The following is a 12,421-nucleotide window of genomic DNA, read 5'->3' on the forward strand; positions in this document are numbered from 1 at the left end:
CAAAGACGGAAAAAGACTTCGCACTGGCCGCACGTTGAAGGAAACGACAAAAACCGAGAAAACTGCCGCAGCGGTGCGGCGGGGTGCAAATTTTACAAAACGGTGACAGAGACGCGACGCGCAAGGACGACGAAAACTTCGCAAAAGGGGCATTTCGAGACTGGCGATAAGAAACCGCTTCGTGAGCTCCCGCGGCCACTGTGGCTGGGCGCCGAAACAAGGCCTGCAAAGTCAAGCTGCAAATGCACCGCACACTCATCAACAGGGGGCGTAACAAGAACGTTGCAAAAAATTAAAAATGGGGAGTAATATTTTGCTAAAATAGTTTACCTATTTTATAAAACGTGGCATTAAAATGTGTATTTCTTTATGTTGTTTTATAGCGTTTTTATTTGTGCTTTTGAATTTCATTATCTAAGTGTTTTGGCCCCCCCAAAGTGGCTGTGCTGCTGTCGCGCTGGACCGTTTTTGGGCCCAGCCTTCGCTACCATTGTACATATACCTTGGAAACACCTTGACGTTTCCTTCTCGAGGCGCTCGGAGTGGTCGGAGCTGGTGATGATGATCGTCGGTTGGGTCGGGTAGCGCCTCCTGGTAGCGCACGCACCTAACGGGGCCAGCTAGTTTCAGTAGCACTAGAAAGATGGCGCTCGCTACGCGTAGTCGACTGCCGCGGTGCAACATGTCGACTCTCGCGGCAGTGATGTTGGGGATGCGATGATTATGCGAGGAAAAAAAAATTTCCAATTTTCGATAGGCAATGTGGGGGGTGCGAGCATTATGCGAGTGCGAGCATTATGCGAGTAAATACGGTATATGACGCGGCTTTCCTATACTTTTACATGGGATTTTCAAGGGGATATTCCGTGAGTTCGATATAACCAAAATTCGATATATCCGGGTTCGATATAACCGGGTTCGACTGTATTGGAGTGGCAGTAGATGGCGCCTCCCGCCCCAGCATGAGCGAACGTACTGAAAAGGAGGCTTGCGCAACCGGACAAGCGCTGGCACTTTGCCAAGCTCGCTTTCCTCCCCCCTGCCGGAGCTAAAGTCAAAAGATAAACACGCTGTTATCGCTGCGCAGCATCTTGGCACACTGCCAAGAAATGTGTTGTGGACCGTGACGGCGCGGAACAGAACAGAGGGACGAGCTAACGACTGATGCATTTATTATTATTATTATTTTTTTTTAAGATTCGTAGGCCCGAATGGGGCTGGGTGGGTTCATTATGCGAGCGAGTTCGTTACGCGACTAAATACGGTACATTTACCATAATACAAATGGTTTTGGTCAGTTTTTTCGAGGCCATTCGATAATTCGAAATTTTTTCCCGGTCCCGTGAAGTTCGAATTAACGAGCTTTTACTGTAGTCCAATTTCAAAGATGAGCTTAATAATATAAGAGAGAGAGTCGGCAATAAGATGAGCGATCCATTTAATATTGGTGGGGTGAAGGTGGTCAAGCCCTGTACTTGTTTTTAGATTCAGAATTCGTGTTTGAATTTCCTGGGCGGTGACATAAGAAAAATGATTCTGGGCAACGTGGGAAAGGTGAAAGACAAGCATCAACTGGCAACAAGATATGATTGCAGTAGAAATCGATGAATAAGTTTGCAATATCAAACGGATGGCCGTGAACGGTGCCTGACGGCATGATTATTTTTTCAATTGGCAGATCTTGTGTTTGTCTGTTTAAAAAAGTATTGAATACTTTTCACTGTTCCTTGTGGTCATTTCCAAGCTGGTGAATTTTCGATTCATAATATTTCCTTTTGGCTTCTTTGTGTAATCTGCTGAGTATGTTAATTTAAATGCAGTAGCTGGACTTGAGTTTGAGGTTGAATGGTCTCTGTTTGACTTTCTTGTACAGGTTATCTTTCTTACGCATAGAGTTTAGCAGGCCGGTTGTTAACCAAGGGTTATCTGGGGCGGAATATTTTTTACGACATTTAACGGTCTCCAGAGAACTGTTTAGGCAGTGGTGTAGGATAGAAGAAAGTGCCAAATACTGAAGTACCAAAGCTAAAAAGGGGGGGCTGCCCACAAGATGATTTTGATGCCCCTCTCTCGCATTCACTGCTGCTACCTTGAGGGAGATGGGAGGAGGTGTGTGGAGTGTTAGTGGAAGGCCAGTGGAGAGGGCTGGAGATCAGGTCCTCCACCTCCTGCTGGCATGGAAAAAGGCAAGTATCCATGGCGCTAAAGGGAAATGTAAAGGGAACAAGAAGCTGCACTTTTTGATCTTAGCCAAAAGGATGATATCAGTGCATGGGAAAGATCCCCAGACTGTCAAAATTATCCTGGAGCCATTTGCGACCCAATACCTCTTTCTCTCTTCCATCTTTCACTCCTTCCTTTTGTGATGCCATTGGGGTGTCCAATGAGAAGCGACTCAGTTACTGTGCATTTTTCTTTTCTAAAATAATAACAATGTAAATTTATTTCCTTGGCAACACTACCAGTGTTCATTCTGTTTTAAATAGTGATGGTGTTGCTTGGAACAAGTCCCTAGTTCCTTCCGATTCGTTTCCTGCAGGTGCCATTACATCACTTTTATGACGTGCATGTCATAAGCATATTGAAGGAAATGACAAATTTATTGGCAAATCAGTGTAAACAATTTTTTCTGGTTTTCCAACAGGTCTTTGTTGTAATATTTGTCAGCAGGTGGCACGATCATGCCTCCTACCATAAAGCCTAGTTTATCACCCTTCATGCAGTGATAAACTACAATGAGACCACTCATAGCTCAGTGTGAGCTGACTGGATGATGATTGAGACAAGCGATGCCTCGCATTCTCATAATAGCGCTCACCGCGCTGTTTTGCTATTTCAGCTGTTCCTGCTGACATATGTTGCATAGGAAGGTAATGCACCTATCGTGGCCAGCAAGGAATTCACTTCGTCAGGCACAGTTACCGGAATTCTTAGTGGTGCTGCTGCATCTATTGTTTATGTACATAAGTTTCTGACTTGCCCAAGCTCTGTTCACAGTCAGGAATAAATATAATGTAAAAACCCGCATATAATACGAGGTGAAATTTAGGATAGCGGAAACGGAAAAAATTTTTTTCATCCATGCATAATGCGATTGAGGAAAGATCAACAAAGTATTGATTGCATTACATTTTGGGGTTGCCCTGCAAGACGTATGCACTCTACACTTTTGCATCCAGTTTCACCCTGCAACAGGCGTCAAACAGCGCCGCAAACTTTCACGTGCTGGTGCTGGTTCGCTCCCCGACTCACGTCGACACATGCTTGGTCGGAGAATTTCATGCACTGTGAGAAAAAGAGCAGCTCATAGTTGCCCTGGCAATCGCGCAAGCCACAAGGTCTGTCGGTTGTTCTGATATCTAAAACTAGTAGGCCGCTTCCAGTTCGAACGCAGGACAACATTGCACCAGCTGCCGGCCATCATGCACCATGCTTGCGCCTGTTCGCATCAGCACCTCACGCAGGTGCGCGGTGTGTGTCCGAGAAGTGTTCTCATGTTCAGGGTTTTTGCAATCGTTGTCATTCGGTACGTGTATCGTCTGCTGAGAGACCCTTGCTGGAGGCATTTATGAGTAGAAATTCTTTGTTACCTCTAAACGCATTCGGTATTCCACATTTCTTGAAAGTGCGACCGACGTGTCCGTTGGGAATACTGGTAAAGCGTCCGCGACTTGGCTCTAGGATGTGGTCAGCATGGCTGGAGTAGAGTTACTGTATAGGCTATATAGTAACACTAGGCTGCAGAGGCCCATGAAAGATCTGTGCAATGTACCGAGTGACCCTTTTTTCATCCCTACATCGTCCGAGGTGCGATCGACCTCATTCCGGTCGCATGTGCATCGCGGGCACCGTGGTTGCGAGAGTCGCGAGGTCAGCGTGTTGAAACTTAACCACTGAAATTCAACCGACACCAACTCTAGGTAGTACCTCCTCTCGCTGGAAGCCTGATGCTGATGGCACTGATTTATAATGAAACCGGAACTACGAATTGAGGCTGAAATGTGTTCGTATCCGCTAATAGTGCGAGGCGGAAATCCGAAATGATAAAGTTGGGGGAAAACCTCGTATTATATGGGGGTTTTTACGGTGTTTGTGTTCTTAGTACACTGATTTCTTAGTGTAGCTGGGTTAAACATTCCTGTTAAACATCTTTAAATTAAATGTGCCAAACAAGTCTCAGCAGTCATTTTCATGAAACTCGCACACAAAATAGTGATGCTTCCTGCTTCCATGGCAGTTTTATATAAAGGAGGTATTGGCTTTGAAAGTGCAGCGGTGTTCCATTCCTCTGATGTACACGTGCTGAGTTCTCTCATTGACCTTCTGTCTTCCTTGTTTTACTTCTCATGTAAATACAGTTACGGGTCAGAATTCGTAATTGTCCAAATAACGAGCCTGTCAGTGACTATGCAGTGTCGAGGTGCTGCATAGTCCCCTTACACTTGATCGCATTTCTGTCATTGACTAGAAACAATGTTTGGTTTTTGCACAGGACTACCTGCCGATTTTTTTAATCTCATGCCAAAAACTGAAACTAGCATTTTTCTTATTTCAGGTAAAACTTCATGTCACACTGGTATCAACCAAGCTGCTGGATGGGTGGTGCCCCTGAGCTTTCTGATCAGTAATGAGCGCATGAGGTCATATGGCTGTGATTCGGCACGATCTGCCTCGGAATTTTTTTCCAAAAGTTGTGTGCCAGGTGCCCTCTCACGTGAATTTGTGGGCTCAGAGCGAAGCTACAAGAATCTCTGTGATCTTTGTCATGGAACAAGTACCCACTTTTGTGGCCGTGATGCATCAGAGCCCTTTTATGGCCACACAGGTGCCTTCCGATGCCTTGTTGAAGGTGGTGGTCAGATTGCTTTCGTCAAGCACACCACTGTGTTTGAAAACACAGCTGGTCGCAATAGCATGTGGTGGGCGCGCAACATTATGCCTGGTGACTTCGAGCTGGTCTGCCGTGATGGGTCACGCCGTGCACAGGAGAAGTATGAACAGTGCAACCTGGGGAAAGTGGCATCCAATGCCATTGTGACTAGCCCAAACAAGCCGCAAAGCATGATCGATGCCTATATCAACCTTTTTATCTATGCGCAGCAGTTCTATGGATCCAAGTACAGTGAGGATTTCACGTTCAAAATGTTTGTGTCGGAGGCTGCCCATAGAGACCTGATCTTCCAAGATTCAACACAGCAGCTCAAACCAGTGCCTTTACACAGACGTAACTATGCAGACTATTTGGGCAGTGACTTCCTTCAGGCAGTCCGACTGGTAGACTGCTCAGCAGCCTCACCATGTGTGCAGCTTTCTGTAGTGGTTATGTTGGTGTGCACTATTTCTCTCAAGGTCTGGGCTTGATGGTGCTGCAGCTCACTGTTATTAGTGGATTGAAACATTATGCTGCAGCAATTGTCACTAATGACCACTTGTCGACTGGAATTTCATGTGGTTTTGGTTATATAGAAGCTGATGTCTGTATTCCAACCTGGTTAACAAACATTTCAAGGCTTTTGCCCTTCTTGCCTTAGTGAAGAAGTCTCCATAATACATAAGTGAAGGCAGAAGAGACTCCATTTGTAAGATACCTTACCTTGCCTGTGGCTTAAAGCACAATTTATGACTGCAGCTTTGCTAACCTTCGTGCAACTGCCAAACACTCTTTTAAGGATGTAGGTGAAGGGTGTGCACAACTTTTGTCTGCAAGTTCCAGGACTGGGTCCATAACAAAAAAAAAAAAAAAAAAAAGGTATTCAACATTGAAGTCATTTGTGCACCACTTCTTTGAGTTAGTTTCCTCTGGAATCTATGCACAGCTTCCAACACTTCTTGATGTCTTAGAAGCAGTTACAAAATGTTTTCTTTGGCAAGGCTGTCATCTCCTTTGTCAGGGTGCCCTGAATTGCCAGCTTGGTGTCCATTTAGCATCCTTTTGGGGCACTAGAGAAAAGGAAAAATAATACAAGGAGAGGTCAAGTAAGTACGGAGGATGGGAAAGCACAGTTATGATGTATGTTGTGAGAAACTTATTCACGCTCGGGGCAATATGCTGCCTGCGTTATCGTGCGGGTGGCTATATTATCCAGATGCTTATAGGTCAGGCTGACGGCGTCGCAGCGCATCACATATAAAATTCTTAATGCACTAACATGCCTTTGTGTGACAGATTCATAGTATATGACACCCTGGCATTAAAAAAAAATTAAGGTGTTAAGCGGGGATTCAGGCACTGGTAGCGGGCACTGGTAGCAACAAGACCGGAGCGGTGGTGGCTTAACATGTAGGCAGCTAGTCCGCAAAAGCACTTCCTCTTTCTCAGCGATCCGTCCGCTTAATCAGGATTACTTCTTTACAATATATATATATATATATATATATATATATATATATATATATATATATATATATATATATATATATATCATCTTTGTTTTTTTTTTTTTTGTGTGTGTGTGTTTTTTTTACTTCTGCACTTTTCTGTATGCCAGAGAGCTCAGCGAACACCAGTCTGTCAATGAACATCTTTGACTGCATTGATGAACAAACCATTGATGCCTGTGTGCCCGTGCGGTCCTTTATGATGGATGTCCATCTCTCCATAGTCACTCACAGTAAAATGCGGCGAGAGCTGGCAACATTGGAGTTTTTTCTCATGTAGTAATGCCATCTAGTGGCTATGGAGCAGGTAACATAAATAGCACGTACACCAACATTTGTTTCGGGGAATCACTTCTAGAGAGAAGAAAATAAACCGGTCCTGGAACATTACGGACAAAGGTTGTATGAATTCTGAATGAGAGGTGAACCTTACTTTTGGTGTGAATGAAACAGTAAGTGAAAAATGTAATTGTGCATTGCTGATGACTATTTGCAGTTTAGGTATGTAACAAGTCTACTCAGCAGAAAAATCAGACGCTTTAACTGTCATCTTTGGAGTGTTGCAAGCACTTCATTTATACAACCTCTCACTTTGCCCTTTCTGAATACACACTGATTTTTTGTTTTTCCCGCTCATATTTGTGATGGGTGGATTCTCATACAGCTGGTGACTTGAATGGTGATTGCTAAGTGCAGTGCGTACTGGCATTCCAATCTCCTTCTAGAATCTCAATGAAACCTTTTACTATTGGCTGTTGTAATGTGTGATGTCCTCGGGTAACTGTCTTCAGCAGCTTGATTTATTAGCACTATTTTCACATTTGGATCTAGAAGTTCTGGGTGCAGGAGGAAAATATGTTTCACAGCCAGACCTGGATATATTGAACTCGAAGAGGATCGCAAGATACCTCCAATGTATTGATAATTCAACACATAAAAACTGGCAATAGATAAGCTTGTCTGTATCCTACAAACAAAAAAATGTTCCACACACAGTAGCGACACACTTCTTTCAGCGACGTGCGCCCTTCCGGTGCCCTGGCTCACAAGATGTTGCTATCTCTAACCTGGTTTGCTTTGATGCCGCAGCAGATGGTGCTTTGGAAATATCCATTGCCTATTACAAGATGGTTAATCCTGTTACTAGTACACTTTAAATTGCACAGTTGCTGATTATACTGAGCAATTATCAATGCCTTTGGCAGTGAAGCATGCCAGATGAGCTGCCACTTGGGATAGTTCGGTTGGCTTCACTGCTTGGCAGTGATGGAGCGTGACTGCAAGAAACTGAAGGCCACCCCCAAGCACACCCTGCCCTCATCTTGTCGAACGGCTTCACAGCGCTAGTGCTGCCAGCAGGTGCCCAAGACCGCACAGCTGACCCATTTCCATACGCAGAAAGTGACCGCAGAGCACCATTAGAAAAGGCGCCACTTATAGATGTATAGAACACTGTTCAGCATACTGAATGGCCGGCAAAATCGCAATTTGATACACAGCTGACTTTTCTATACCTTCACATATATGTGTGTTTGATATGATTAGTAATTGTAAAAATGTGAACCCAATATATCCAGGCTCGACTGTACACTGTTCAGACATATTGTACTGCAATTACTGTACCAAAGCTAAATCCGCAGCACATTTTTCTGAGCTCCTAAATCTGCCTTTTTCCACACGGCCACTCTATGCATGCTCGCCTTTTCTCAAGCTGCACAAGTTAAAAAGAAACTACTAGCTTCTATTGCGCATGTGCAGTTCATTTTAGTAACGGGTGCCAGCAACAGGTGGCGGCAGTTGACACGCACGCACGCACACACACACACACACACACACACACACACACACACACACACACACACCCCCTTTTGCGACCGCAATTGGTGCCTCGTGGAACTAGATCGTGTCAGCCACATGCATTTGTTTTCAGCCAGAAGTGCCACATCTTTGGGAAAAGGCAGATTTTATGCTGGGCCATGCTGGTATTTGGGGGTGCATTACTTCAGCCATGAAATGATTTTCACTCATTAGTCGTGAGCATTTATATTGTTCTTTTCAGCAGTGTGTGATGTATACTTAACATTCCGTCCATATGTGAGCTCTCTTTTGAATGAGTCTTTCTATGGCTGCCTTCATTCCAATTTTGATGTTGGGCAGCATTGTATATACATAAGCAGTGGCAGCTGATGTGTACATGTACTGATCTTAACCGGTGCTGTCCTTTTGCCCAGCGTATCTTTTTATACATTATTTACACGGTATAATACTGACGAGTTTTAGCATCTGTTATGATGGAGCCCCCTTTTGGATTTAAAATCCATGAGATTTAGTGATATATTTTCATGCTCCTGAATTTTTCTTGTGCCCATTGTTGTCATCGCTATACACAAGAGCCTTTTTGGCATTGCAATTTTGTAGTGTACTTTTTGTCTGCATGGTATGTGGATGAGGCAATGATCGTATTGTTGCTGCACTTAGAGTAAAGTGCTCTTTAAGCATCACTGGCTGCCAATTTTCATTGATTCTACCCGGAGTCTTGAAAATGAGTTGATTTAGCAGGGGTTACATTGAAAAAAGGGGAAGGGAGGGGCTAGAAAATGTACTGACATTAGCCGGCACCCTCTTATGAGATAGGAAAAGTGACCTTTGATGGCTGTTATGGTAGCCACGTTTCAATGAAGGTGAAACGCAAGGTGTTGTGTACTGTGCGGTGTCAGTGGATGTTAAAAAACTTCTGGTGGACGAAATAATCCTGAACCCAAAATATGCTCTTGGACGTTAAACTATGTAAACTAAACCTGATTTTGATGAACGAAGTGTTCATTCGTGCAACTCGTGGTCAGATGTATTTATAAACAGTTGCTGAAAATGTGACAGCTACTGTACATAATGCAAATATGTAAACAGGCCAATTGAGCCAGTTTTATTGGAAGCATATCATTGTAAAGTGAGAGCAATTGTGTGAAAATACAGGCTTTTAGCACAGAAATATTTGTGCCCGTCTTATTTCTAATTTTTGCAACACTGCAAAAAATCATCTTTGCTGATGTCCTGTGTTTGAACTCGGGAAATAAAACAAAAATGTCTTTGAAGCAAAAATGTCCTGTCTGGTCCTCAAAACTGATATTTTGTGTAAACTTGGTATGACTTCTTCAGTAAAGCATTACACAAGCACTGAAACTAAGGCTTTCCGGCCACAACTTCACCGCAAGCCTAGGGCTGCACACTCTTCTGCCCTCGGAAGAAATGCTGAATAGTAGCAAACGCAGCTGCAAATTTTGCAGGTGTGGTGAGGCTGCCTTGTATCCAAGTGGGCAGTGCTTTCATTATGCTCTGCCTCTGGTAGCGTTGATCAAGCAGTAATATGACTGCATAGTCATCCTTATGACGAATTGCTCGGCCAATACTCTGGTTGACAGCTTTCATGCAGACACTTTCATAGTACACCTGCCCTGCAGTGCGCCCATCGCCTGTCTTGGGGTAGGTAGCATTCAAGTATTCCATTTTGCTCATCATTTCTGGTGCTTTGGCATTTGGAAAAGGGAGGCCGACCATGACAACACATCTTCCCATGTCGTCTGAGAAATTGATACCTTCACTCATTTTCCCGCCTACAACTGAGAAAAGAATGGCTCCAGTTAGGGGCCCTGAACTGGATACTGCTTTGGCACACTGGCTGTATTGCGCCAAAGTGCTATCAAGCTCTGAAGTCTTCAATGGCTCATGAAAAATTTGCTTCTTCATGGCGAGCTTTTCTAGGGTACCAGTCACTTTCCACCTTTCCGAGACAGTATGCTCATACTCGTACGATGGAAAGAAGCACACAATGCCACCTGGGACAACTCTAGTCACATTGAGTACTATTCTGCCTAATTCATCAATTATTTCTAGGTCCATCTTGTTCCTGTATGTAAATTGAAGGACTTTGCCTGTAGGGCCCTGGCTTAAAGCAATTACAGACAAGTTTTCCTTGGCTACAACATGGCCGCATGAGAAATGCACAATGCGATCTGGAGTCACTCCAGCAGGGATTAAGAGTTGGTCAACAAATTCACAGGTAGGCTGCATTGTTCCTCCAGCCAAGATGAGTGAGTGTACCTCGGAAGCTATTTCTCTGAAATGGTTGGCAGGGCTAAGCAGCAGGTACTTCAGGAATGAGTTTGCTGGTTCTTTAGCTTTGTGCACTAATACTTGGCCATCAAAGTGAGAGTATGCAAGCTCTCGAAAAAATTCCTGTACTGTTGAAAGGGGATTTCCAGATACGACGAATGAGTTCACAGACTGCTGAGGGGCCACCTCCTCCTTGGCCAATGGGTTTTTTGAGTGGCACTTTTTCATAGAATGCAGAAAATTTGACAGCTTGGCAGTGTCTCTGTTTTCCTGTTTTTCTGCTAGTGACACAGTGAATTTTTTTGCAAATGAATTCACTTTAAGGGCAACCTGACTTTGTTCCAAGTACCGCACCACCTTGAATAGATTGAAGTTGGACGTTTCACTGTTGATTCGAAATGCAGTGACTGAGCACATGGTAGATGTGTCCTCTTGAATGGCTCCCTTTCCATCTCCAGTCAGATGACGTATGAAACATTTCAGCATGTACAGGACCTGCTTAATATACATCACATTATTTGTGTTCATTCTGGCATGGTAGCGATTGTAGTATTCATTGAGCGCACGTTGAGCATCCTTGAGGGTACACATCTTCAGGAGGACACTGTGCAAGTCTGTGATAGTTTCCAAAAGATTATGAGCCTCATCAATAATCACAACACTACCTCTCAAGTCCAGCTTGCATGCTTCCCTTGTAGTCTTCTGCAGAAGAATGTTGTAAGGGATCAACACAAGCTCAGCATCCGGTGTTGCGTACCGCGAGGCGTAGTATGGGCAGGCCTTTTCTTTTTTTGCATGATGCACAACCTGTTCAATGTCTTGCACTTCACTCAGAACGTCCACCGCCAGGGCCTGCATTGCCTGGTGCCTGTAAAATGGGCACTTGCCCACTGACTTGGTTTTGGCTCGCTTGCGCTCAGGCGACGCTGACGCCTTGGTCTTGGACGGGGCTTTTTGCATGTCCAAACAGCGATCATTCATCAACGACAGGCTGCTTAGCTTTGTGACGACGTCGTTGATGCAAAGATTGCCTCGTGATGCAAGTGCCACAGTGCGAACACTGTCGCCGAATACAGTTTTCTTTAGTTCTCTGACGAACTGGGTAAGCTGCGAATGCGTTCGACTGCAATAAATTATTTTCGGCCCCAGTGGACTCTCAGGCAAGTCATCATCGTCTCTAGGAGTATCTTCGTCACTGTTGTAATCTTCAACAACGTCCTCTTCGCACTCGTTTATTTCTGCGAGCAAGCGAGCGATCGACTCTGTTTCCTTTGCGATGTCATCGTTTGCCTCTGGTCCACTTCTGGCACTCGAGTCCCGAGTCAGAGTTCGCTTCTTCTTCACATCTTCCTTTAATTGTTCGTATTTTTTCTCTTTGTTTGTAAGCGCGTCATACTGAGATTGAAGGTCGCGCAGTCGGTGCCGTAGTACCACCTTCTCAGCACTTCTTGTAACCCAGTCATCTTCGATTTCGACAGGAGCGGCAATCTTTTCCTGTAGATCAGCCAATTCCGCCTCCATCGTCGCCTTTCTTGATTTCTTGTGCTCGCTCAACCACGTCAACGCACCACAAAGTAGGCTCAAGGATTTACCAGTTCCTGTCGGGCTTTCAAAGATGCCAACTTTGCTCTCGTTAAGCGCTGCGTACAGTTCTTTCATAAAAGCACTTTGAACGGGGTACGGTTCGAAAGGAAAGTGAAAATCGACACTGTCCGAGTCCATTATACCTTTTAGAACAATTCACACAAGTTAGAAGAACGGCGAGCCAGTCACAGTTTCTGAAAAAGCTTTTGCAAAACTGCGACGATCGCGCGCGAGAAGTTTGCGCGCCGAGCCAAGTTAAAAATCAACAACAACAAAAAAAGTGCCACGTGACTAATTTACGGGTTATAAAAACTTTGTAATGTCATGAAAATTGGAAAATTGTTAAAAT

General features: G+C 44.4%; 2 protein-coding genes across 4 annotated transcripts in view; one reads left to right on the plus strand and one right to left on the minus strand.

Annotated features, from left to right (window-relative positions):
* Nucleotides 1–6,302, plus strand: part of Tsf2 (transferrin 2) — a 59,091-nt gene extending 52,789 nt beyond the window's left edge. For all 3 annotated transcript variants that reach the window (XM_084591407.1, XM_084591408.1, XM_084591406.1), the window contains exon 9: nucleotides 4,556–6,302. In XM_084591407.1, the coding sequence (XP_084447533.1) occupies nucleotides 4,556–5,361 (806 nt within the window). In that variant the 3' untranslated portion in view covers nucleotides 5,362–6,302. The remainder of the gene's footprint in view (nucleotides 1–4,555) is intronic.
* Nucleotides 6,303–8,664: 2,362 nt separating this feature from the next.
* Nucleotides 8,665–12,321, minus strand: LOC146206641 (ATP-dependent DNA helicase DDX11). Its single transcript, XM_084591405.1, has one exon. The coding sequence runs from the start codon at nucleotides 12,208–12,210 to the stop codon at nucleotides 9,592–9,594; it is 2,619 nt and encodes an 872-aa protein (XP_084447531.1). The 5' UTR covers nucleotides 12,211–12,321; the 3' UTR covers nucleotides 8,665–9,591.
* Nucleotides 12,322–12,421: the final 100 nt, after the last annotated feature.

The sequence above is a fragment of the Amblyomma maculatum genome, chromosome 1 (genome assembly GCF_055883805.1).
Source record: "Amblyomma maculatum isolate TAMU_Amacu chromosome 1, ASM5588380v1, whole genome shotgun sequence".
NCBI classification, from domain to species: Eukaryota; Metazoa; Arthropoda; class Arachnida; order Ixodida; family Ixodidae; genus Amblyomma; species Amblyomma maculatum.

What these genes read in the sequence shown, in the direction of transcription:
- LOC146206641 (XM_084591405.1), bottom strand. Translation starts at nt 12,210, where the DNA reads ATGGACTCGGACAGTGTCGATTTTCACTTTCCTTTCGAACCGTACCCC.